Source organism: Dipodomys merriami, unplaced genomic scaffold (assembly GCF_024711535.1).
Source record: "Dipodomys merriami isolate MVZ:Mamm:240054 unplaced genomic scaffold, mDipMer1.0.p SCAF_505, whole genome shotgun sequence".
NCBI classification, from domain to species: domain Eukaryota; kingdom Metazoa; phylum Chordata; class Mammalia; order Rodentia; family Heteromyidae; genus Dipodomys; species Dipodomys merriami.
The window spans coordinates 629,752-655,916 of record NW_027206075.1 but is presented as its reverse complement, the minus strand read 5'-3'; the positions used below and the strand labels follow the sequence as shown (position 1 = coordinate 655,916).

Genomic DNA, 26,165 nt, shown 5'->3' with positions numbered 1-26,165 from the left:
CATGATATACATTCTTAGGTTTTTTTTCCTTTGGTTTGGTACCAGTAGTGGGGCATAACCTCAGAAGCCTGAGTCCTGTCCCTTAGCTTTTTCACTCAAAGTTGATGTTCTACCTCTTGAGTCAAGCCTCTATTTCCAGCTTTTTGCTGGTTAGTTGCAGGTAAGAATTCAGGGGAGCCAGGTACCGGCAGCGGCTCATGCCTGTAATCCTAGCTACTCAGGAGGCTGAGATCTGAAGATCAAAGTTCAAAGCCAGCCCAGAGAGAAAAGTCCATGAGACTCTTATCTCCAGTCAACCAACAGAAAACCAGCAGTGGTGCTGTGGCTCAAGTAGTAGAGCCTGGAAATGAAGAGCTGAGGGACAGCACTCAGGCCCAGGGTTCAAGCCCCATGTCCAACAACAACAACAACAAAAAAGAATTTGGGGCATTTTTCTGCCCTATTTGTCTTCAAATGAGGATCCTCAGCTCTTAGCCTCCTGAAGAACCAGGATTACAGGCATGAGCCACTGGCATCTGTAACCAGATATGCATTCTAAAAATTCACTCTAGCTGCTGTGGAGAGAACAGAATTCAGGGCAATGCTAACTTTGAACATGAACACATACACACACATACACACACACACACACACACACACACACACACACACACACTGAGCCAGATGATCAAGGACATAAGCCCTACACAGCCCCTCCCCAGAGAATCCTAGAAGCCCCGCCCTCTCACGCACCGACCCCCAGCCAGGTTACAGATCTGGTATAGGCCGCTTTTATAATTGCCCCTTGCCTAAACAAAGTATTTCTATTTCCAGCCTGAAGAATTGGCATTCTCTAGTTATTCTATCTCCTGGCCATCTGAATTCATCCGGGAAAAGACCTGGATTTTCAAAAGAAAGTAAATCAAGGCCAGTACTGGCTGTTTTGCTGCATTTTTAAAGCCCCAATGTTCCATTAAATGTTGAGCATAAATACATTAAGCTGATTTGCTCATGGCGTGTTGGGTGTATTTAGAGCAAGAAACAGGGTCAGAGCCAGACTCTCCAGTCTAGCTGGAAAGATTCCAGGACCACAAACCTAAAACCCAGGTTCAAATCCAGTCTTTGCATGGAACTCTTGGTGAAACCTCTTGATAAATCCCTTTTCCATAGGCTGGGAAGGTGGCTTAGTGGTAGAGTGCTTGCTTTGCATACATGAGGTTCTGGGTTCGATGCCTCAGCACCACATAAGCAGAAAAAGCCAGAAGTGGTGCTCAAGTGGTAGAGTGCTAGCCTTGAGCTGAAGAGCTGAGGAACAGCGCCCAGGCTCAGAGTTTAGGCCCCCAAATCCCTTTTCCAGAACACTCATCCCTTTTCCAGAACACATGGGGAAGGAGAGTCACATGCTCCCCACCGCCCTTCCGGCCGCCATTCCAGATCAAAGACTCCGGGGTTCCCCAGAGTTCAGATTGGGGGAGAGTCAAAGGCAGCTGTGAAGTCCTGTCTGGGCGGGCCGGGACAGTGGGAGATTTTTGAAATATTAACCTTTATTATTTTTTTCCTCTTGTTTTCCTTTCTTCTCTTAGCTCTTCCTGGGTTTCAGGTAGCCAAGGAGAGCCCCCAGGGAAATAAAGGGCTGTGAGAAAAGGTCAAGAAAGGAGAAAACTCACAGGCTGGGAAGGTAGCTTAATGGTAGAGTGCTTGCCTAGCATGCATGAAGCCCTGGGTTCGATTCCTCACTATTTCATACACAGAAAAAGCCAGAAATGATGCTGTGGCTCAAGTGGTAGAGTACCAGCCTTGAGCAAAAGAAGCTCAGGGACAGTGTCTAGCCCCTGAGTTTAAGCCCCAGGACTGGCAAAAAAAAAAAAAAAAAAGGAAGGAAGGAGAAATCTCTTTGCAGCTTTTGGGGTTCAAAAGCCAGGCTTTGGGGGGAAGGCTCTGTTTGTTGACAAAGCCTGGCTTCTAGACACCCCCCCACATACACCCCAGGAAAAATATTCCTACTGCAGTCAGGAAGGCAAAGTCTGTTGGTCTCTGCAGAGATCTTCGTTGCCCTCCTGGTCCAGGCAGTAAGAGGATTTTGTTTGTTCATTTGTTTGTTTTTGTGCAAGTACTGAGGCTTGGGTGCTGTCCTTGAGCTTTACCCTCTCAAGACTGGTGCTCTATCACTCGAACCATACCTCTGCTTCTGACTTTTTTTTTTGGTCAATCATGGGGCCTGAACTCTGGGCCTAGGTGCTGTCCCTCAGCTCTTCAGCTCAAGGTTAGCACTCTACTACTTGAGCCACAGTGCCACTTCCGGCTTTTTCTGCTTATGTGGTGCTGAGGAATCAAATCCAAGGCCTCATGCATGCTAGGCAAGCACTCTACCACGGAGCCACCACTTCTGACTTTTTGATGGTTCATTGGAGTTAAGAGTCTCAAGGACTTTTCTATCCTGACTGGCTTTGAACCATGATCCTCAGATCTCAGCCTCCTGAGTAGCTAGGGTGATAGGTGTCCAGTGTTGATTATTTTTGTATGGTTTTTTTTTTACTTAAAATCTTAAATAATGAGAATGTAATATGTTTGTTTGGTAAGTGAGCATTGTAGTTCTTTTTTGCTACATTTTAGTATCTTCAGAGTTAAAATGTATTCCTCTTTCAACTTGTTTTAGAGCTTGAGAACAAATCAGAAGCTCACCCCATACAATTAGCAATTGCCAAATATTTACTTTGTTGCGGATATTTTGGTTTCATGAACATTCACTTACGAGTGAATTATTTACATAACATTCTTTACACAAAATTTAATATATCAGACTATAACAACAACAACAAACAAGAAAAAAAAAAAACCCTGAAGTACTGTTAGGTAAATATACAGACTCGTGAATAAGCTGTGGCGTTTGCACCTGCAGGTGTGTGTGCCCGGATGTTTGTTTATTTTTATTGGCATGGTTTCTCATCCCCCTCTTCATCACCAGCTCCCTCCATGAGTGTGATCCCTGCAGGGGTGGCGCCTATGGACAGAGACAGGCAGGGAGTGGATGGTCTGTGACAAAGACAAGCCGGTGCCAGGTGACATGAAGTATCAGATGCTCGGAGGGGACCTTCAAGATCACCTAAACCAAAGCCAAGTACTGGGGGCTCATGAGCCTGTAATTCTGGCTACTCAAGAGGCTCATCTGGGGATATTAACAGCCTGGGCAAGGTGTTTGGCCAGTCCTGGGACTTGAACTCTGGGCCTGGGCACTGTCCCTGAGCTGCTTTTGCTCAAGGCTAGCACTCTACCACTTGAGCCACAGCAACATGTCTCTCTTTGTTCTTTCTTTTTTTTTTTTTTTTTTTTTTTTGTCAGTTATAGGGCTTGAACCCTGGGCCTGGGCGCTGTCCCTCAGCTCTTCAGCTCAAGACTAGCACTCTACCACTTGAACCACAGAGCCACTTTCTGATTTTCAGGAAAGTCTCATGGACTTCCCTGCCCAGGCTGGCTTTGAACTACGATCCTCAGATCTCAGCCTTCTGAGTAGCTAGGATTACAGGCATGGCCCCAGCAAGACTCTTATTTCCATTAATCACCAAAAAAAAAAAAAAGCCAGAAATCATGCTGTGGCTCAAAGTGGCTGAGCGCTAACCTTGAGCAGAAGAGCTCAAGGACAGCGCCCAGGCCCTGAGTTCAAGCCCCAGGACTGACAAAAAAAATCACCATGACGCCGGGCGCTGGTGGCTCACACCTGTAATCCTAGCTACTCAGGAGGCTGAGATCTGAGGATCACGGTTCAAAGCCAGCCCAGGCAGGAGAGACCGTGAGACTCCTATCTCCAATAAACCACCAGAAAACCGGAAGTGGCGCTGTAGCTCAAGTGGTAGAGCGCTCGCCTTGAGCTGAAGAGCTGAGGGACAGCGCCCAGGCCCAGAGTTCAAGCCCCACGACCGACAAAAAAAAAAAAAAAAAAAATCACCATGACCAAATCTCTATCCGTTTAAGTAAAAGGAAGAGGTGAGAGCAAAAATACATTTGATTTTTGGAGCTATGGCTCAAGTGGTAGAGCATCAACCTTGAGGAAAAAAGCCAAGGGACAGTGTCTGGCTTTGAGTTCAAGCTCCAGGACTGGCAAAAAAAAAAAAAAAAAAAAAGCATTCAAATGAGCATTCATCCTGAGAAAGGTCAAGAAGTGAATGGGGATGCTCTGCCACTTCTGCCCAAATCCCCAGAGTAAGCCTCAAAAATGGAGGGGAACCAGTTTCCTCCCTGAAGAGCAGGGCCGTCCATGGGTTTCAGGGTCCACACCCTACTAGGAAGGTTAACCCAAAACAAAAGAACCTGCCTGTCCTGCGGGGGGGGGGGGGGGGGGAGGGGGCACCTCAGCCCCACTTTCAGCTCTGTCCTGAGAGGGAGCGGAGAGAGGGACACTCAGTCCTTCTGAGAACACAGCACCTGCCTGGCTGGGAACACGTGAAAACGCCCAGATCTGCAGCTTGTCAAAGCCTGCCCCTGCTCTCCCTGAATCCATCCAGCTGCAGAACCAGAAAGTCCCCCTCCCTCCCCCAAAAGGGGCTGGGAATGTGGCTTAGTGGTAGAGTGCTGGCCTAGCATGCATGAAGCCCTGAGTCCGATTCCTTAGTACCACAGTACCACATAAACAGAAAAAGCCAGAAGGGGTGCTGTGGCTTAAGTGGCAGAGGGCCAGCCTTGAGCTGAAGAGCTGAGGGACAGCGCCCAGGCCCTGAGTTCAAGCCCCAGGACTGACAAAAGAAAGAAAGAAAGAAAGAAAGAAAGCCCCTGTCACTGCACATACGCCTGTGTACAATCTTGTAACTGAAGGATCATGTGCAAATACAGAATGTCACACTGTAGCCTGCAAAGACACACATGTGCTGGCCAGATGTGCTGAGGGCTGAGTGACGAACTGAGAAAACAACCAAGATCTCTGTGAAGATCAAAACAAGTTGCCATCCCCTGCCTGTGATGCCCTCCCTGCATCTGTCACCTCCAACAGCAGCCCCCCTCCCCCCACTGCAGTTGGAAGAGATTGGCTTCCAGGCTTTGGAAATCCTTACCAACAAAGGCTAGGAGGGTCCAAAATCCATGCAGCTCTCCTACAAAAGGAGCTCCCAGGTTGCAAGGAAGTATACACTAAGTGATTTGCAATGGCAGAAAGAGTGGAAATGAGGTACTGGTGAGCTAAATTGCATGCATTCATCTACGCAAAGCAATATTCTGTAATAATTAAAGTTGAGCCAGGTGCCGGTGGCTCACACCTGTAATCCTAGCTACTCAAGAGGCTGAGATCTGAGGATTGTGGTTTGAAGCAGGAAAGTCCATGAGACTCTTATCTCCAATAAATTACTCAAAAAAGCCAGAAGTGGGGCTGTGGCTCAAGTGGTAGAGCACTAGCCTTGAGCAAAAGAAGCTCAGGGACAGTGTTCAGGCCCTGAGTTCAAGCCCCAGGATGGGCACAAAAATAAATAAAATAAAAATTGATGTCAGGTGAGACTGGGAAGGTGGCTCAGTGGTAGAGTGCTTGCCTTGCATGTTTGAGGCCCTGGGTTCGATTCCTCAGCACCACATAAGAAAAAAGAAAAAAGCCAATAGTGGTACTGTGATTCAAGTGGTAGAGTGCTAGCCTTGAGCTGAATTGCTGAGGGACAGCGCCCAGGCCCAGAGTTCAGGCCCCACGACCGGATTCCCCCCCCCAAAAAAAAATTGATGTCAGGTACTGGTGGCTCACGCCTGTCATCCTAGCTACTCAGGAGGCTGAGATCTGAGGATCACAGTTCAACGCCAGCCCAGGCAGGAAATCCATGAGCCATACCTCCAATAAACTACTGTTTTGTTTTGTGCCAGTACTGAGGCTTGAACTCAGGATCAAGCTCCTGCTTTGCTTTTTCACTCAAGCCTAGCGCTCTACCCCTTGAACCACATCTTGTTTTCTGGCTTTTTGCTGGTTAATGGGAGGTAAGAGTCTCATGGACTTGTCTTGATCCTCAGAGCCCAGCTCCTGAGGAGCTAGGAGCCACCAGCACACAGCTCTGTGTTCAAGTTTAAGAAGTTCTCTGCTCAGAGCCTCGACAAATACATTTCTTGGGAGAGGGCAAAGGAAGCAGAGGAGGCTTTGCAGGCTCTTGGGCCGAGGAGAGAAGAGACTCACCGCTGCCAGCAGGGCTCTCCCAGGGCCTGGAACAGCTCGGGACATTTGGCCGGTGGCCAATAATGGTCCTACTAAGGCCCAAGATGGATCTCCAACCTTCACCAGCTGGGCCTAGGAAGCCATCATGTAGGAAGGAGGGTGATGAGCCAGAGGCCTCTTGGGAGGGAAGGGAAAGGAAGAAGGATGGAAGAAGTGAAGGAAAAGAAGACCCAGGAGTGAATGCAGAGGAACAAGAGAGTTAGAGAGGAGACTTGGCAGGGAAGTGGCAGAAACAAGGGCAGGAGCCACTGCTTCCCATAACACGGCCTTGGAAGATGGCCTGCAGACTTCCCTAGAGAGAGTTGGGTTTCAAGAGCTGGACTTGTCGTGATGACACTCATTCAGCCATTCTCTGCACAGCCAGGGAGCTGTGGCACTTGCAGGAAGACACCCTTGTAGGGCAGATGGAGACTCATGCCTGTAATACCAGCCTTGATCAATACTTTTCTGCGAGGAGTCAGAGAAGTACCTTGAGTCTTGCAGTCTGCATGGCAGGAGAAAGAAATACTTGTATTTCTAACTACCCTGGAGGTAGAGATGGGAAGGATCATGTTTTTTGTTCTGGGGTTTTTGTTGTTGTTATCAGTTATGGGGCTTGAACTCTGGGCCTGGATGCTGTCCCTGAGCTCTTCAGCTCAAGGTGAGCGCTCTACCACTTGAGCCACACTGCCACTTCCGGTTTTCTGGGTAGTTCACTGGAGATAAGAGTCTTATGGACTTTCCCGCTGGGGCTGGTTTTGAACCATGATCCTCAGATCTCAGCCTCCTGAGTAGCTAGGATTACAGGTATGAGCCACTAATGCCTGGTAATATTTCTCTTTTTGTGACTAGCTTTTTCTACTTCGTATCAGATCAAATTTCACCCACATGGTAGCTAGCATGTGTCAGAACTGTATGGTCTTAAAAAGAAAAAAAAAAAAAGAACCAGGAACTAGTGGCTCAGGCTTGTCATCCTAGCTATTTCAAAGTATGAGGATCAAGGTATAAAGCTAGCCCTGGCAGGAAAGGCCATGAGACTTTTTTTTTTTTTTCTGGTTGGTCATGGGGCTTGAACTCTGGGCCTGGACACTGTCCCTCAACTCTTCAGCTCAAGACTACCACTTGAGCCACAGTGCTACTTCCAGTTTTCTAGTAGCTAATTAGAGATAAGAGTCTTGTGGACTTCCCTGCCTGGGCTGGCTTTGAACCGTGATCCTCAAATCTCAGCCTCCCTAGTAGCTAGGATTACAGGCGTGAGCCACCAATGTCCAGCAATTTTTTTTTCTATGTCCTTTCCAAGTCTGCCTGGGTGAGCCTTTCATCAACAGTTCAGATCTTCCTTCCTCATCTGTCTACCCAGCTGTATAGTATTCCTCGGTGTGATCACAGGGCAATTCATTCACAGCAACTACTTTCCCAACCTGTGCTCTTTGCAACCACATTAAGTCGTCTCTAAGTGGGACTATCTGCCCGTGCCACCCCAGATAGCACATAACTCAACGGCTTCGCTCATCAATTCATCCCAGGAATTCCTGCTTAGCCAGTACTGCTTGCTCTCGAAGGCCACAGCCCTGCAGGAGATCAGTCAAGTGAAAAGGAGTGGCACAAGAAAAGATTTGAAAGAACACCGTGCAGTGAGCACTGTGAACCCACGGGTGGAGAAAGGCACGCAGTGAGAGTTCTCTCTGAGCACCCGCCCATCTGCTGAAGGCTTCCCTGTTCCCACTCCCAGCCCTGTTCTTCCCAAGGTTTCCCATGAACCCCAATTCCCAACTCAGGGTCACCTCAACAGATGGAAGTCAGAGCACTTCACTCCCTGATTAAGTCCCTTTGAGAAGTTGGGCATTGTGGTGTACCCTTGTAATGCCAGCACCCAGTAAATTGAGGCAGGAGGATCATGAGGTCAAGACCAGACTAAGCTAACTATGTAGTTACAAGGCCAGCCTGGGTTCCATAGACTCTATTTAAGAAAAAAAAATTTTAAAAGCCTGTGGGCTGGATGCTGGTGAATCACGCCTGTCATCCTAGGTACTCAGCCTAGTTCAAAGCCAGCTGGGGCAGAGAAGTCACAGGAAGACTCTTACTCCAATTAAACACTCAAAATCTGGAAGTAGAGCTGTGACTCAAAGTGGTAGAGTGCTAGACTTGAGCAAAAGAGCTCAGGGACAGTGCCCAGGCCCTGAGTTCAAGCCCTAGAACTGACACACACAAAAAAGATTAGCAAATAAATAAATAAACAATAAATAAACACACACACACACTATAGAACGTTGGGCATGCTAGACAAGTGCTTTACTACTTGAGCCACTAAATCTTTTTCTTTTTCTTTCTTCTTCTTTTTTTTTTTTTTTGGTTGGTCGTGGGACTGAACTCTGGGCCTGGGCGCTGTCCCTCAGCTCTTCAGCTCAAGGCTAGCGCTCTACCATTTGAGCCACAGCACCATTTCCTAGCTTTTCTCTTTCTGCTTATGTGGTGCTGAGGAATTGAACCCAGGGCCTCATGCATGCGAGGCAAGCGCTCTACCACTGAGCCACCTTCCCAGCCCTGTATTTTATTTTTTAACTTGAATTTTGCTAACTCTGCCTGAGATGGCCTCAAACTCTCAATCCTCCTACCACTGCCTTCCCTGTAATGTGTACAGAGCCCCTGTAGGTCCTAAACCTCCAGTTCGTGGATGCCTAGGGCATTCCCACCTTAGGTCCTCTGTGCTGGGTGTTTCCTCTTTCTAGAATCTTCTGTGGCCTCGAATACAGCCACCCATTCACAAAGGTTGGACTAATTCCATCATCTAAATAGATCTTTTCTAACCAAGCACCTGCTCAGTCCCTCCCTAGCAAGCATGGCAACTGTAATTATTTCATTTACTTATTTACTTGTTTGTCAACCCCACAATGACAAGAACTGGGGTGTGACCGCTCCATTGTCCTGTCCCTGCCATGGGTTGCTGCATTAGGAAAGCAGGTGCTGAGGTGGAGTTTTGAGTACAGAACTGGATGTCAGCTGCCAGGCACCCGTAGCTCACGCCTGTAATCCTAGCTTCTCAGGAGGCTGAGAACTGAGGATCTTGGTGCAAAGCCAGTCTGGACAGAAAAGTCCATGAGACTCTTATCTCCAATTAAGCAGCAAAAGAAACACACACACACACACACACACACACACACACACACACACACACACACAACAGAAGTGAAGGTGTGACAAAACACTAACCTGGAGAAAAAAATAAAGGGAGAAAGCTCAGTGCTGGTGGTTCACGGCTGTAATCCTAGCTACTCAGGAGCCTGAGATTTTTGGACTGTGGTTCAAAGCCAGTCCAGGCAGGAAAGTCCATGTGACTCTTATCTCCAATAAACCACCAGAAAACCAGAAGTGGCACTGTGGCTCGAGTGGTAGAGTGCTAGCCTTGAGCTGAAGAGCTGAGGGACAGTGCCCAGGTTTGAGCCCCACAATCAACCCCCTCCCCAAAAAAAGATGGACAATTGACTGAATCTTCAAGTTCAAATAGATTTAAAGAAATGGACAAGAAATTCATCATCCAAGAATGAGACTTAGTTTGTGAAAAGGTAGAAAGAAGAAAATCTAGAATGTTCTCAAATATACAAATACTTTAAGAAAACATCAAACGCCATGCGAGGCACTGGGGGTGAAGTTCAAAGGGCAGACAGAGGCCAAGGGGCCAAGGGCCTTGCAAGTTGAACTTGAATTTCATCTGGCCACCAGGCAGGACAGGATGACTTTGGTGGGCTTGGTGGGAAGATCAACTCCTGACCTCTGATTGGTAGCTGCAAGACCAAGGAGCAGGCTTCAATCAGGCGGGGCCAGGTGGTTCTAAAACAGGAGCACTGGAGAAGGAAGGGAGAAAGCTGAGAACAGCCAACACTTCAGAACCACTAGTAAAAGCCAATGCACTCGTTACCTGACTTATGTAACTGTAACCGCTCTGTACACTACCCTTATAAAAACAACTGAAAAAAGAAAAAGTCAACATCAAGAAAGAATAAGAAGGGTAAGAATAAGGCCAGAGGAGGGACCACGGGAAAGAATTGAGCATGGGAACCCAGGGGAAATACAGGATCAAAAAAGGAGAGGGTCAAAGAGAAATAAAGGTCATTCAGAGGTTAAGAGAGATGAGGACTGTAAAGTGTTTTTGCCTTTGGCCAGCAGAAAGGCAGAAATGGAGGACAGAGTTCAGGATGGGAACAGGACCAGCCTGGGCTCAGCATTGTGGCTTCATTGGGTCGTGTGTGTGTGTGTGTGTGTGTGTGTGTGTGTGTGTGTGTGTGTGTGTACACTTAACTCAGGGCCTCTTGCTCTCAGTTTTTTTTTGTTTTTTTTTGTTTTTTTTTTGCTCAAGGCTGGCACTCTACCATTTGAGCCACAGCCCTACTTCCAGTTTTTTGCTGGTTAACTGGAGGTAAGAATCTCACAGACTTTCCTCCCTGGGCTGGCTTCCAACTGTGCCCTTCAGATCCCAGCCTCCTGGGTAACTAAGATGACAGGCGTGAACTAGCAGTGTCTGGCTGAAGACTTGGGGTCTGGAAAAGTCTTTTATTTGTCCACATACTTTAGTCCAAGTCTCCCCGGAGCCTGACTACAGTGATGCCCTGAGAATCAAGACCATCACGGCCTAAGGTCCTTCCTTGGAGGGCCAGTGAGTTGGGTCCCCTGGCTCAGGCCCCCCCTGCTGCCTTCTAGAGAAGGGGGTACCTGAGCTTTCTCCCAAGGGGCCCATTGTGGGAGCTCAGTTTCAAGGACATCAGAAACTGGATTGAGAAATGAAAATATTTACTTATTCCACAAAGCAGATGCCCAAGCAAATAATTCCATCTCCTAAGTGGGCCTTGCCCCTGCCCCCGCCCCCCACCCCTGCCTTCCCATGCCACCCTGGAGCATATAAGAAGATGCCTGGAGCCATGGGTGCCCCAGGACCTCCAGCTCCACACAGCCAGCGCCTCCCCAGCCTTCCGCCATGAAGCTGGCCACCGTCCTTGCCCTGGCTGCCCTAGCCATGTGCTGCAGCTCTGGTGAGTGCCCAGGTCCCCTCTCCCAGTGAAGGGGTGGGCCGAGGGGGGACCCCAAATGCTGATTCCCAGAACTCTGGGTCTGATGACCACGTCCATCCTGGGTCTTGGGGAAAGCAGCAAGCTGTTAGGAGATAGGGAAAGAATTCCAGAGAGTATGGACTGGGTGGAGGCGTGGCTCAGCGGTGAAGGGCCTTCCTAGCAACCCTGAAGCCTTGAGTTCAGACCCTAGTAGCGCAAATAAGAATTTCAGGGGAGGGGCTAGGAAGGTGGCTTAGTGGTAAGGTGCTTGCCTAGCATGCATGAAGCCCTGGGTTCGATTCCTCAGACTCACATGAACAGAAAAGGCTGGAAGGGGCACTGTAGCTCAAGTGGTAGAGCGCTAGCCTTGAGCACAGAATGGCTCAGAGACAGCGCCCAGGCCCTGAGTTCAAGCCCCAGGACTGGCAAAAAAAAAAAAGAAAGAAAGAAAGAAAAGAATTTCAGGGGATCAGAAAGACTGGAAGAACTCATGGAGGGGATCAGAGGCATGCGCTTCTAGGAACAGGGATTGCCCCAATGTCTAGACCAGGACAGGCCTGGGAAGTCAAGAAACACTGACTCAGCCTCCAGGTTTGGGGTCTCCACCCAACTCTTTTTTTTTTTTCTTTGCCAGTCCTGGGGCTTGAACTCATAGCCTGGGCACTGTCCCAAGGCTTCATGCATGCTAGGCAAGCACTCTACCACTAAGCCACATTCCCAGCCCTCCAGCCAATTCTTGCTGTTAGTCTTAACGTGAGGGGCGGGGGGTGGGGGGGAGTCTAGAAGAGGAGATGCTGAGACTCATGTTCTTCAAAGAAACCCTTTATTCTGAAGAGAAAGGAATATTCCAGAAAGAGTAATTGTTGCCGTCTCTAAGAAGAAATGAATGGGAAATGAAGGAGTGGAGGGAGGGAGGGAGGAAGGGCGGTCATATCTCCCCCATGTATCCAGTCTTTTAGGAAATGGGGGGTCTCTAGCTCTTTTCCACTCTGTTTCTTCCAATCCAAGTTGAAAATATGATTGCTATTAAACAACAAAACAAAGCAAAACTTCAGCCAGGCACTGGTGGCTTGTGCCTGTCATTCTAGCTATGCAGGAGGATCTGAGGATCCCAGTTCAAAGCCAACCCAGGTAAGAAAGTCCGTGAGACGCCAATTAACCCCCAGAAAACCAGAAGTGATGCTATGGCTCAAAATAGAGCACTAGCCTTGAACAAAAATACTCAGGAACAGTGCTCAGGCCCTGAGTTCAAGCTCCATGACCGACAATCATCATCATCATCATCATCATCATCATCATCATCATCATCATCATCATCATCATCTATCTCTTCCTGATTGGCCCCAGCTGTTTGCATCTGACAGAGAACTGGCAGCGAGCTTGGGAAAGGTCCTGGCTTCATGTTTTGTCTTTCCTGTCCTCTAGCTTCTGCAGAGATCTGCCCGAGATTTCTATATGCCTTTGAGAAATTCCTCCTGGGCACCCTCTCGAGTTATGAAGGCTCCCTGAAGCCTTTCCACCCCGAGCAAGCCATCTTGGACTCAGCCCTCCAGATGAAGAAGCTGGTGGACACGCTCCCCCAGGAGACCCGATCCAACGTCATGAAGCTGGCGGTAAGCAGCCTCCTTCACACTCGGTGGCCGTAGAGCCAGGGCTGGAGTTACAGGCATGATATACCACTCCAGCAGCTTTAGCTTTTGTTGTGCTTGTTGGTGGGGATTTTTTGGTTTTGGTTTGGGGGCCAGTCCTAGGGCTTGAACTCAAGACCTGCACTCTGGACCTGACCTTTTTCACTCAAGGCTGCTGCTTTACCATTTGAGCCACAGCCATAGTTCAGTGTTTTTGATAGTTAATTGGAGATAAGAGTCACAGAGACTTTCCTGCCTGCACTGGCTTTGAACAGCAATGTTCAGTTCTCAGCCTAAGTTAGAGCTAGGCGTATGGGAGTGAGCCACTGGACCCTAGATAGATTTTTTTTTTCTTGATGCCTTTGAGGAAAGCACCAAGCCCTCATACTCTTAATTCTTCCCAGAGTTGACTATACCTCCTCAGTTCAAATGTTTCTCTGACCCAGTGTCTGTGTGAAATCTACTATTAATGTTTTTGTTTCTTTCTTTTAGGACAATATATTAAAAAGCCCACTATGTGCATCTGACATAGGAGCCCAAAGCCCAGGGAGTGTCAAAGGCAAAGATGCCTAATGGCCAAAAGTCCCTGTCATTGTCACCTTGACCTCCATCCCCTCCCCCCCCACACACACTTGCCTGTGCTCTCTTCAATAAAACACAAGCATCTCCACCGGCTTGTCTTCCATCTTCTCATTTACCTGCCTAAGAGGGGAGGCTTGTTACAGCCTGGCTAAGAAATACAGCAACATATAGAAGAGCTACTCAGGAGGCTGAGATCTGAGGATCGTGGTTCAAAGCCAGCCTGGGCTGGGGGGGGTTGGGGGAGGGGGAGGTCAAGTCTGTGAGGCTCTTCAATTAATCACCCCCCAAAAATCTAGACTTGGTACTGTGTCTCAAGTGATAGAACACTAGCCTTGAGCAGAAAAGCTCAGGGACAGCACCTAGGCCATGAGTTCAAGCCCCAGGACTAGCACCAAAAAAAAAGCAAATGAGTTCTGCCCTTGAACCCCAGAAGAAAGCTCAGAAGCCTCCCCGCAAATTCCTTTCTTCTGTTTCTGATACCTGCTATGCAAAGAGCTCAAGCCCCCTCCTGCTAGATCTAACCACTCCTCCACATCTGGGAGTCTAGCAGGCTTCCCATCTCCAGCCTGGCCCTGAGTCTCACCCAGTTCTAGCCACCACCCTCCACCCTCTCCTGTCGCCTGGTCTGTCAGAAGCCTCAGGGCCATCCCTTAACACTTCCCTCTCCAGTCAATGGGGGCAGCTTCAAGTCATCCTCTCCCCCATGAGCACAGGCCCCACTACAGTCCCAGACTGCCACAACTCCAGCACGGTGGAGCGGGCTCCCTGCTGACCTAGTGTGCCGCCACGGGGATTCTGATCTATTCCAACCCCTTCCACCCACCTCTCCTACCCACAGACTTTTTAAAGCCCAAGCTTTCCCATTTCAGGCTTTGTGTACAGGCCAAACATCAGCTGCTAATATATAGATATCGAGATGGTAGGAGAGAGATAGAGATGAGATATTACTTTCAATCTGATGCTGGCAGTTCACGCATGCAATCCTAGCTACTCGGGACACTGAAATCTGAGGATTGCAGGAAAGTCTGTGAGTTCTTATCTCTGATTTATCATCCAAAAGCCAGAAATGGAGCTCTGGCTCAAGTAGTAGAGGAGTGTTAGCCTAGAGCAAAAAAAAAAAAAATTTTTTTTAAAGCTAAGGGACAGCACTCAGGTCTGGAGCTCAACCCTCAGGAATGGCACCGAAATAAACACACGTTATAAGTGGCTCTAAAGTAAAATGTGCAAATACAACTTGTCCTAAAGATTCCCGCACCCCCCCACACACCAAAAAAACAACCAAACAACAAACAACCAACCCAGCTCCTGTCTGGTGAGAGTCAGCCCCCTGATCAAGCCACACCCATCTCCAGTCTCTGGGGGGGAGTAAGGATGGAAGTGGGGTGGAGCAAAGGGAGGGAAGGAAGGAAGGAGGCAACCTCTAGAAGAGCCTGCCCAGCGGGTTGGCCAGCTTGGCCATCTCCAAGAAGCCACGTGGGAGGGTAGGGCCGTGCCTGCCCTGAGCATGGAGGCCACCAGGGGGCAGTGTCGACCACACTGTCTGGCAGCCTTGACCTTGTCCGGCTCAGGGCCTCTAAATGTGCACCTACCTCCAACTTGACTTCTAAGATATCTTGTGTCCTCTACCTTTTTTTCTCTTAATTTGATTTTTGAAGCTTTTATGAAATTAGAATTCTGAGGAAAAACAGGGACCTGCATGACATGTTATTATTATTTTTTTTAATTTGCTTTAATTCCATTCCCAGAAGCTTCCAAGGGCAAGTAGAACAGAATCAAACCAGGAGATGGCCCCTCAGGATTGAGAGGAGCTGGCAACTGACCTTTGACCTCCACCTGCCTGGTTTTTAAAGTCTTGAAGCGCAAATCACAACATAGTAACCCCCATTTGATTGTTTACTCAACAGTCATTTGCACAATACCAACCCAGAGTGCAGACCCCAGCTCCTCCCCACGCCTCCTGAGGGGTGATGGGATCCCCCAACTAAATCAGGATTCCCCAGAGCCAGGAAACTAACTAATAGATACGAAGGAGAACATTTCACCTACCCCCGCCCCCCAACAACAACCAAAAAACACACAAACTGTAAAGCAGCCACACCCCACCCTTCATTGTCTGTCGAGAAGGAGGGACTGGAATTGTAAAAATTCTAGGGCAGGTCAGGGGGGGACTGGCAATTTCAAAAGACATTCTTTGTATCAGGTGGGGCTCTGGAGCTGGCATCTTCTCCCCACCCCTCACCCCCAACTCCCTGACTTCCAGGGCCTGAAATTCTTCTGCATCCAGGTCATCTGACAGGCACATACCTTTGCCTCCAGGTGGACTGTCCACCTCACTGAGTATTATTTCAACGATAAGGATCCAGGGCCATAAAAGGTTCAGAATTTTAATGACCTGTTCACAGCTAGAGAAATATTTACCTTGGGCAAATACAATGCAGATAACTCAGGCTAAAAAGAAGTACAAGGCTGTCACAGAGGTGTCTGCCTTCAGGTGCGTGAAAGAAAGCTATAAACATGTGAACTACTTTAACACCAAGAAAGATATCGGAGGTTTTTTTTTTTGGTGGGTTGTTCTTGGATTTGGGTTTTGGGTTTGGGCTTGGTTTTTGTTTTGTGCCAGTTCTGACACTTCAACTGAAGTCCTGAAGATTGTTCCTGAGCTTTTTCTTCCACTCAAGGCTAATGCTGTATTACTTGAACCACAGTTCCACTTCTGCAAACGCCCCCCCCCCCCCTTTGGTGGTTAATGGGAAATAACAGTCTCTCCTACTTTTCTGCCTGGCCTGGCTTTGAACCATTACCTTCAGATCTGTCTCCTGAGTAGCTAGGATTACAGGCGTGAGTCACCAGGACCCAGATAGATTTTCTTTTTTCTTCAATTACCCAATACCACCACCACTACCACTCAACTCCTAAAGAACCACATTCTCCATTCTTCCTTTTAACACCCACAAAACAAGTACATGTTCTTTACAGCCCCGATACGCTGATTATCAGAAAAGCTGCTGTTTTACACGTGAGACACTCGAGGTTAGCCTGGCAGGAAAAAAAAAATCTCTAAATGACTCACGAGGCAGGAAGAGGAAGCAAAACCAGCCCTCACCAACTCTATCAAGATGAGGTGGATACAATGATGCTTGGATTACCGCTGACCCAAGGCAAGCTGTTTACGAATACCAGGGGATTCTGTGGGTAGTAATTCACCAAGGAGCAATTGCTACTCAAAATGCTTCGGATAGATGATAAAAGAGACCTCGATTGGAAATGATAGGGCCACACCAACAATGCATCCTGCAACGTGTAATTAGGGGGACATTCTTCCCAAGGGTTTACCAAATATGCCAACAGAGAATAATGTGAGGGTGAATCATCAAGAGCTAGCCACCCAGCATATTTCCATGAACAACCTAGAATTAGAAAACTAGAATAAGTGCAAGCAACAGTATCTGCAGATCGATCCAGCTCAGCAAGCACTGGCTGCCAACTTTGACACCCATCAACCAGGGTTAGCAGCCTGGATTTGTTCTTGGATCACGTCAATGAAATGGATGTCCAGCCCACCACAAAAGTCATATGGATACTTTCTGTTGTTGGTGATGGTCCTAGGGCTTGATCTCAGGGCCTGGGCTCTGTCCCTGAGCTTTTTTGCACAAGGCTAGTGCTCTACCACTTTGAGCCACAGCTCCACTTCCAGTTTCTGAGTGGTTAATTGGAGGTAAGAGTCTCATGGGGACTTTTCTGCCCAGGATGGCTTCAAACCTTGATCCTCAGATCTCAATCTCCTAAGTAGCTAAGGTTACAGGCCACCAATGTCCCGCATGTTGATACTTTTATAAACTATCTGAAGTTTGGAACCCTGAGACACATAACTAGAGAGGTTCCTTTAGGTTTCTCACTCCAATTTTTGTCTCAGAAGCTATAGCCAGGCACCAGTAAGTCACACCTGTAATCCTAGCTACTCAGGAGGCTGAGATCTGAGGTGTGAAGTTTAAAGCCAGCCTTGGCAGATAAGATCAAGAGACTCTTATCTCCAGTTAACCAACAAAGGCCATAAGGGGAGCTGTGGCTCAAAGTGGTAGAGCACTAACCTTGAACAAAAGACTCAGGGACAGCACCCAGGTCCTGAGTTCAAGCTCCGTGACTGACCAAACAAACAAACAAACAAACAAACAAACATTTCTGTTTCTTCAGATTACTCAAAGAGGAAAGAGAAAGGGAAATCAGGCATTAGTGGCTCACTGTGTAATCCTAGCTACTCAAAAGGCTGAGACATGAGGATCCAAGTGGAAGGCAGTCTGGGCAGAAAACTTTGTGAGATGCTTATCTTCAATTAACCAGCAAAAAGCTTGAAGTGGCAGAGTGTCCCAAATGCAAGAATGACAACATTGAGAGAAAACACGAAGCAAGCGCACAAGGCCCTGAGTTCAAACCTCAGCACCAATACACACACACACAATACACACACACACACACACACACACACACACACACACACACACACACACACACACACACAGAGGAAAGAGAAAGATGTGAGGGGGAGAGGGACCAAAGAAGACAACAGAAGAGGGGGGAATGGGCCAAGATTCCCTGTGGCTCTTCTGTCAGTCATGCCGAATCAGCGGCCCTGTGCTGACTCTGAAAATTGAAGAGAAATAAAAACCGACAACAACAAAATATGCAAATGACAAAAATGTGACCTGCCTATAGCCAACCATCCCAGCAAAATCGTAACAACCCAGGAAAGAAAAACAGAACTAAACCCACTAGGGATAGCCGAGTGTAGTGGCTCATGCCTGTAATCCCAGCATTTGGGAGGAATGTGAGCTCCAGCCTGGACTACCTAACATAAGGCCCTTTTCTCCAAAACAAAAATAAAACCTCAGGGCTGACACAGAAGGATGCTTGAGGAATATTTATTAGATAGATCCATGGATCATCACCTGCACCTGAGGGTACGAAGGCCCACCCCTCAGCCTAGTGACAAGCCCACACATGCCCCATCGCCCTTGCAAGCAAAGAAACACAACGGTAGAGGCTCTGCCCAGCCTCTGTCCAGAACGAGCCGTGGGTATAACCGTGAGTGCTTTGAAAAGCCACCTCGTGGAAAGATATTCCTTTAACAGCAGGTGTTTATTTCCTTTGGCACAGCAAGCTGTAATTTCCCTTTTTTAGAACAATGCTGCAAAGAACAGTCACAAAAACAGCCTTCAGAGGGGGCGGGTGTCTTCCTGGTCATTGCTATGGCCCTGTAAAACAACAACAAAAAAGAGTTTCAGTCAACACACTTCATGCGTCTCTTCTCAGTCAATAGGAGACCGCTGACTTCGGCCTAGTGGGAGAAAATGTCCTCTCCACTTGCTTGGGAGAGCATTGAAACTAAGCTGGGTTGGGAGACAGATTTGGGGACTGAGGCTGTGGGTTCGAGGTAGCTCTGGTACTTTCTGTATAGCAAGGATGGAAAGGAATCTTGTGGAAAGCCAATGTCTGCCCATAGGTCAGGTCCCACACAGGGGCTGGCATTTCAGGAAAGAGAGAAGAAGAGTAACCATAATCTTCCAGTGTTAAATCAACTATTAGTATAATGAAATAACTGAGATAAGCTAGGTTTGCTTTTTGTGTTTTGTGTTTTGTGTTTTTTGTCAGTCATGGGGCTTGAACTCAGGGCCTGGGCACTGTCCCTGAGCTTCTTTTGCTCAAGGCTAACGCTTGACCACTTGACCACTCTAGTTTTCTGGTTGAAGAGTCTCACAGACTTCCTGCCCAGGCTGGCTTTGAACCCTGATCCTCAGATCTCAGCCTCCTGAATTGCTAGGATGACAGGTGTGAGCCACGGATGCCTGGCTGAGATAGGTTAGAAAGAAAGAGTTGGCCCAGTCCCAGTGGCTCACGCCTGTCATCCTAGCAACTCAGGAAGCTGAGAGCTGAGGATTGAGGTTCAGAGTCATCCCAGGCAGAAAATTCTGTGAAACTTTTATCTCCAATTCACCAGCAAAAAGCCAGAAGTGGAGGTGTGACTCAAATGGTAGAGGCCAGGCTTGAGAGACAAAACTGAGAGAACACATAGCTCTGAGTTCAAGCCCCAGTATTGGCAAAGAAAGAAAGAAAGAAAGAAAGAAAGAAAGAAAGAAAGAAAGAAAGAAAGAAAGAAAGAAAGAAAGAAAGAAAGAAAGAAAGGAAGGAAGGAAGAAAGAAAGGAAGGAAGGAAGGAAGGAAGGAAGGAAGGAAGGAAGGAAGGAAGGAAGGAAGGAAAAAGGTTTATCAGAGCACACAATTTTTTTTGGGGGGTGTCAGTGGTGGGGCTTGAACTCTGGGCCTGGGCGCTGTCCCTCAGCTCTTTGGCTCAAGGCGGGTGCTTTACCACTTGAGCCACAGTGCCACTTCTGGTTTTCTAGTGGTTTATTGGAGATAAGAGTCTCACAGACTTTCCTGCCCAGGCTGGCTTTGAACCTCGATCCTCAGACCTCAGCCTCCTGAGTAGCTAGGATGACAGGCGTGAGCCCCTGGCTCCCAGCTAGAGCACACAATGTTTTGGAGGCTCCAGTCCAAGGTGGAGAAGACCCGCCGCTTTGGGCCGCCAATAGAGGTTACAGATAGCAATGGTGGGGAGGTGTGTGTGATGGCACACACCGCTCACCTTTGCTGGGAAGCAAAAGAGAGAAAGATGGGGCTGGGATCCCACCGTCCCACGGTGCAGACACGCCACGGTGATTTAAGGACTTCCCACCTGTAAAGATCCATCACCCCTCACCAGCACCACCTGCAGACCAAGGTCTTTGGGGAGTATTAACTTCCACACTGTAGCACGCTTAACACTGGCTTGTATGCTAAGGCCTGCACAGCCTACACTCCAGGCCCTTCCAATTGTGACCATTTCGCCAACACATCTTTCCCATCCTGTGCTCTTTTTTTCTTTTTTCCTTTTTTTTTTTTTTTTTTGTTGGTCCTGAGGTTTGAACACGGGACCCTGAGTGTCGTCCCTGACCTCTTTTTGCTCAAGGCCAGTGCTCTACCACTTGGAGCCACAGCTCCACTTACGATTTTTCTGATAGTTAATTGGAGGTAAGAATCTCATGGACTTTCCTGCCCAGGCTGGCTTTGGACCATGATCCTCAGATCTCAGCCTCCTGAATAGCTAGGATTATAGGCATAAGCTACCAGCACCTGGCTTCTGCAGACTCTGTGTGTGTATGTGTGTGTGTGTGTGTGTGTGTGTATGTGTGTGTGTGTGTGTGTGTGTGTGTGTGTGTGTGTGTGTGTGTCAGTCTTGGGAGCCACCAGCGCTCAAGCTCAGAGAAAACTGTGTGTGTGTGTGTGTGTGTGTGTGTGTGTGTGTGTGTGTGTGTCCCAGGCCTGGGGCCTAGGCACTATCTTTGAGCTTTTGTGCTCAAGCTTAGCACTTGAGCCACAGCTCTACTTGTGGCTTTTTGGTGCTTATTTGGAGATAAGAGTCTCCTGCCTGGGATGGCTTCTAACTGAGATGCTCAGATCTCAGCCTCCTGAGTAGTGACCAAACAGGCGCGTGAGCCAGCGCTCGGCCCTTGCCCACTCTTCTGAGCTGTCTTTTGTAACATCTTTTGCCATGTGTTTTATTTTCCCCTTCAAATTTCTCTCTCATATGTCCAAACATGTGTTATTTGTAAGGGAATGTATGCATTTGCATTTTCAGTCTTTTTCTTTTCTCCCTCTATCTCCTCCCTAACACAAGGAATGTCAGCCTCTGTACTATTGATGTCTTGGCCTGGACCATTCTTGAGGGTGGGAGGGGCTGTCCTTCCTGCTCACTTCCCCCTTCTCCTCTTCCCCCTCCTTCTTGCTCTCAAGCCAACAGGCTGAGGGGAAAAGAGGGCGGGGGGGGGGGGGCTGGGAGACAAAATCATCATTTTTTTAGAGGTTAAAGAGGCCACAGATATGATCTCATACAACCCCCTCAATTTTGCAGTTGAGGAAACAGATCCTGAGAGGGGGAGGGAGAGGATGTGTCAGAGCCAAAAATATGGGGGAATACATGCCAGGCCAAACAGGAAGTCAAAGTTCCATGGCCTAGGGCAGAATTCATAGTCCCACCAGGAGCCCAGCATTGCTTCACAGGGTTGCTTACTCCCACCCAGCCTTTCCACCATTCCAGAGCCAGCACCAGGCTCCAGCACACACACACACACACACACACACACACACACACACACACACACACACACACACAACCTCTAGTGGACCCAGATGATTCCTAACTGCATCCGGGTATTTCATGATGACTCATGTCACGATGGTATCTTAGTGCAGTCCTGTAATCTGAAGGAAAGGACAGCCATGCCACCTGACCACAGCTGGCCAAAGGGAGACAGTAGGCAGGCTGGTAAGAGCTGGGCAGAGAGGGGCGGGTGCCTCGTGTGCTAGACAGGGGGGGTCTTCAAAGTCAAGGTATTAAGAGGCAGTGAGACCTTTAAGGGGTGAGGGATAATGGCTAGAGGCATGGCTCAGGGATAGAGTACTTGTGTAGCAAGTGCAACACCCTGAGTTCAAACCTCAGTACTGCCCAAAAAAAACAACACAGTGTGAGTCTGGTAGGATCTGATTGAGTCATTAGGACACCGTCTTCATGAATGGACAGATGCCTTTCTCTAGAGATTGGGTTAAAGCCAGGACCAGCAACAGACAACTGTTATCCCAGCGCGCGCACGAGCGAGCACACACACACACACACACACACACACACACACACACACACACACACACACACACACACACACACACACACACACACGAAGCTTAAGAAGGATTAAAGCCAGCCCAGCACTGGTGGCTCATGCTTGTAATCCTAGCTACTTAGGAGGCTGAGATCTGAGAATTGTGGTTCAAAGCCAACCCAGGCAGGAAAATCTGTGAGACTCTTATTTCTTTACCATTTTTTTTTTTTTTTTTTTTTTGGTCAGTTGTGGGGCTTGACCTCTGGGCAGCTTTTCAGCTCAAGGTTAGCACTCTACCACTGAGCCACCTTCCCAGCCCCAAGACTCTTTTTTTCTATTAAACCTACCAAAAACCGCCAGAAGTGGAGCTGTGGCTCTAATGGTAAAGTACTAGATGAGTAAAAAAAAAAGCTCAGCACCCAGACCCTGAGTTCAAGCCACCAGACAGACAGACAGACACACACACACACACACACACACACACAAAGTTCAAGGCCAGCCTGAGCCGTATAGTGAGAGTCTATGTCTGATATATAAACAAAATAAAGAGAAATATCGATTAGAAACATCCCTTCAGTCTCAGATTAGACTAGGTCAGCGGGGAAGAGCTTGTTTTATAGGGTACTAGATTATATAGCTCAGGAGTCGGCTGGCATGAGCACACCAGCCTCTCCTCTGTCTCTTCCTTGCCTTTGTGCTTCCTTCCCCTTCTTCCCTCTTTTTGCTTCTCCACCTTGGTAGATTCTGTCCAAGACCCTCTTTCCTTTAGAATTTACCTGGGTTGTTATAGCAACAGAAAACACTAAGACACCTCTCAGGTTCCAATGGATGTTAACACTCCTGGAGCATGTGCTGAGCACCGGACATGGTTCTAAACACCTGAGGAATGTGTGGACTGACAGAGGTCCTCACTGGGTCCTCTGAAAGAGACAGAGACGCTGACAGGAACATCTGGGGAACATCTGGCCAAGCAGCAGAGTGGGAGGAGGTGGTATACCATTCCTGGAGCACCTTTGGGTAGGGGGAGTGGGGGCTGATGTCAGGGTCTCAAGCTCTTGCTTGACTTTTTTGCTCAAGGCTGGCATTCTACCACTTGAGTCACAGCTTCACTTCTGGCTTTTTGCTGGTTAATTGGAGATGAGAATCTCACAGACCTTTCTGCCTAGACTGGCATCAAACTGAGATCCTCAGATCTCAGCCTCTGGAGTAGCTAGCATTACAGGCGTGAGCACCAGTGCCCAGCTTCTGGAGTATATTTAACCAGGTACAGGCAACATACATTATTCTTTATCGACTTAAGGCTTAACCTCCCCCCACCCACAACCATCAGACATGCCTGGAGACACAGTTTTGTGTAAGGCCTGTGCCAAGAATTTCCACAAGCAATGTGGTGTTCATGAAGATGTTGGTGGTACGTGATGAATATATTTAACAGTTATGTATTGTTTCCATGCAAATTTAAAAACACTGAGCCAGATGCTGGTGGCTAGTCACCATCATCCTAGCTACTCATGGGGCTGAGATCTGAGGATCACAGTTCAAAGTCAGCCCTGGCAGAAAGTCCCTATAAGACTCTTATCCCTAATGAACTACTCAAAAACCAGAAGTGGCACTGTTGGCTCAAGTGGTAGAGCGCTAGCCTGGAGAACAAAGAGGCTCAGGGACAGTGTCCAGGCCCTGAGTTCAAGCCCTACAACCCACTAACTAATGAATAAATAAATAAACAGCCAAGTATGAAGATAGCAAGATGTCACCCTGGATCTTGTCCCCCAATCCAGCTGGCTTTCCCTGTGCAAATGACAGTCTCGGCACGGGGCCCACCCAGGCAGTGGGCTTTGAGCCAAATCCAAAGGAGCCACCACTGTCCTCAGGCTGCTTGGCTAGGATGGCACTGAACAGTCTCTTGACTGCAGATCTAGGTGTGGTCTTGAGCTAGAGCTCTGTGACTCCCTTCATCCACCTGCCTCAAAACAAAATCCTAGTGGTAAAGCAACTACTATCTTTCCTTGGCAAACAGGGAAAGTATAAGACAAAATTTATGATCCAGGCACTGGTGGCTCACACCTATAATCCTAGCTCCACCAGAGGCTGAGATCTGAGGATTATGGTTTGAGACCAGCCCAGGCAGGAAAGTCTGTAAGACTCCCATCTCCAATCAACCAGCAAAAGGTAGAAGTGGAGCTGTGGCTCAAGCAGTAGCATGCTAGCCCTTGAGCAGAAAAGCTAAGAGACAGCACCGGGGCCCTGAGTTCAAGCCCCAGAAATGGCACTGTATACAGATGCATACATATAAAATGAGATCAAATGCATACTGGGGCTGAAGCAGGGTGGGTGGGACTTGTTTCATCAACTGAGACACAATCCAGCCTCCATCCTGACCGTCCCAGGGTTTCTCAGAGGATAGACTCAAGCCATCTGCTGTGTGAGTGCCAGCCCATTGTGCTCTGCCGGGCACCCACACCTCTACAGCTGGCAGAGGCCCAGCCAAGGAAGCCTGGGCCTGGCTGTTTGAGGCATTGTTCTTTCCTTAGAAGAGGATCTCGAAAGCAGAAGGAAATTAGAAACAACCACACAATGAGTTCCAGATTTTCCTTTCTCCCTGCTTTGGCTGCCAGGAGGTTGCAGCAGGGCTGGCTGACAGCGTGCCTCGCCCAGCGCGAGCCCTGCAAGATGTCAGCACTGAGGGGAAGGGCGGGTCCCAAGGCCTCTCCGCGTCCCTATTTATTTCCACAGTGTCGCTTTTTCTGTCTCCAGCTAGGTTCTGATTGCTTCTCTTTCTTTCTTTTTTCTTTTCTTTTCTTTTTTTTTTTTTTTTTTTGCCAGTCCTGGAGCTTGAACTCAGGGCCTGGGCACTGTCCTTGAGCCTCTCTGTGCTCAAGGCTAGCGCTCTACCACTTGAACCACAGCGCCACTTCAGGTTTTCTGGTGGTTAATTGTAGATAAGAGTCTCATAGACTTTCCCGCTCAGGCTGGCTTTGAACCTTGATCCTCAGATCTCAGCATCTCTAGGATTACAGGCGTGAGCCACCGGCACCTGACTCAGGGCTTCTTCTCTGCAGGATGGAATATGGACAAGTTCCAAATGCGTTTGTTGACTGACCCATCGATTCCAGATGTGCTGATAGGTGGATGCAGGGATGCTGTACCAGGCAGGTTCCTGCACACTTCACAGGGATAAACACACTGAACTCCCTCTCCCCCCTACCCCCCGCCCTGCCCCTTAGAGAAGCAGAGTCCAAGGGACCCAGCCCACTACCAGACACAACTGACTGGAACAGCAGGGACTAAAGGAATACTGGTCCTCACTGGTTCCCAACAAGACCTTGCCCTGAATCACACCTTACATGCAACACAAAGCCCTCCTTAGCTCCTACCCCATGAACCAGAAGAAGAAGGTGACCGTAGAGAAGAACCCATTCCCTCCACACTCACTCCCCAAAAGCAGCCTTGAGCCGGCCTTGCCAAAGCTTACCAAGAAGACACACAGCACCCACATGAATCAGACTAGCGTCGTCTCTGAACATTCCAGCTGAGAACTTTTTCTTAAAAATGCACGCTTCCCTCCACCCCCACCCCCACCCCCAGCGGGGACCATTATTCATTTCAACATCAACGTTATGTTTTATGCCTCCTGCGTCAGAAGACACCAGCCTTAAATGCGGTGGAATATTGAGCTCATGGATCTAGTCAAACTTCTGTTTGCTTCCATAGCTACCATCTGAATAAATAGAGGAGAAAGGTTTGGCTTCCCGGCCTATGAGCTGGCTCCCCACTATCATTTCTTCAAAGCAAGGGGGATGATGGCAGAAATATGGGACCGGGGTGGTCACCATGATGCTGGATGCTGGTAGTTCACGCCTATAATCCTGGCTACTCAGGAGGCTGAGATCTGAGAATCTCAGTTCAAAGCCAGCCCGGGCAGGAAAGTCCATGAGACTCTTAGGTACAGTTAGCCACCAAAAAGCTGAAAGTGAATCTGTGGCTCAAGTGGTAAAGTGCCAGCCTGGAGGGAAAAAGCTAAGGGACAGTGCTCAGACTCTGAGTTCAAGCCCTGAGGCTGGAAAAAAATATTAAATAAGTAAATATAACTAAGTAA

At 48.3% G+C, this 26,165-nt stretch overlaps 2 protein-coding genes across 2 annotated transcripts in view; one reads left to right on the top strand and one right to left on the bottom strand.

Moving 5' to 3' along the window:
* Nucleotides 1-11,048: 11,048 nt before the first annotated feature.
* LOC138810693 (uteroglobin-like) lies at nt 11,049-13,470 on the top strand. The gene is made up of 3 exons (XM_069997886.1): nt 11,049-11,154; nt 12,598-12,785; nt 13,293-13,470. The coding sequence occupies exons 1-3, from the start codon at nt 11,100-11,102 to the stop codon at nt 13,371-13,373; spliced, it is 324 nt and encodes a 107-aa protein (XP_069853987.1). The 5' UTR covers nt 11,049-11,099; the 3' UTR covers nt 13,374-13,470.
* A 4,812-nt stretch (nt 13,471-18,282) lies between these two features.
* The window catches only part of LOC138810694 (neuroblast differentiation-associated protein AHNAK), a 77,581-nt gene continuing 69,698 nt past the window's right edge, over nt 18,283-26,165 (bottom strand). Inside the window, exon 6 of the mRNA XM_069997889.1 lies at nt 18,283-18,631. Within this exon, the coding sequence (XP_069853990.1) occupies nt 18,624-18,631 (8 nt within the window). The 3' untranslated portion in view covers nt 18,283-18,623. The remainder of the gene's footprint in view (nt 18,632-26,165) is intronic.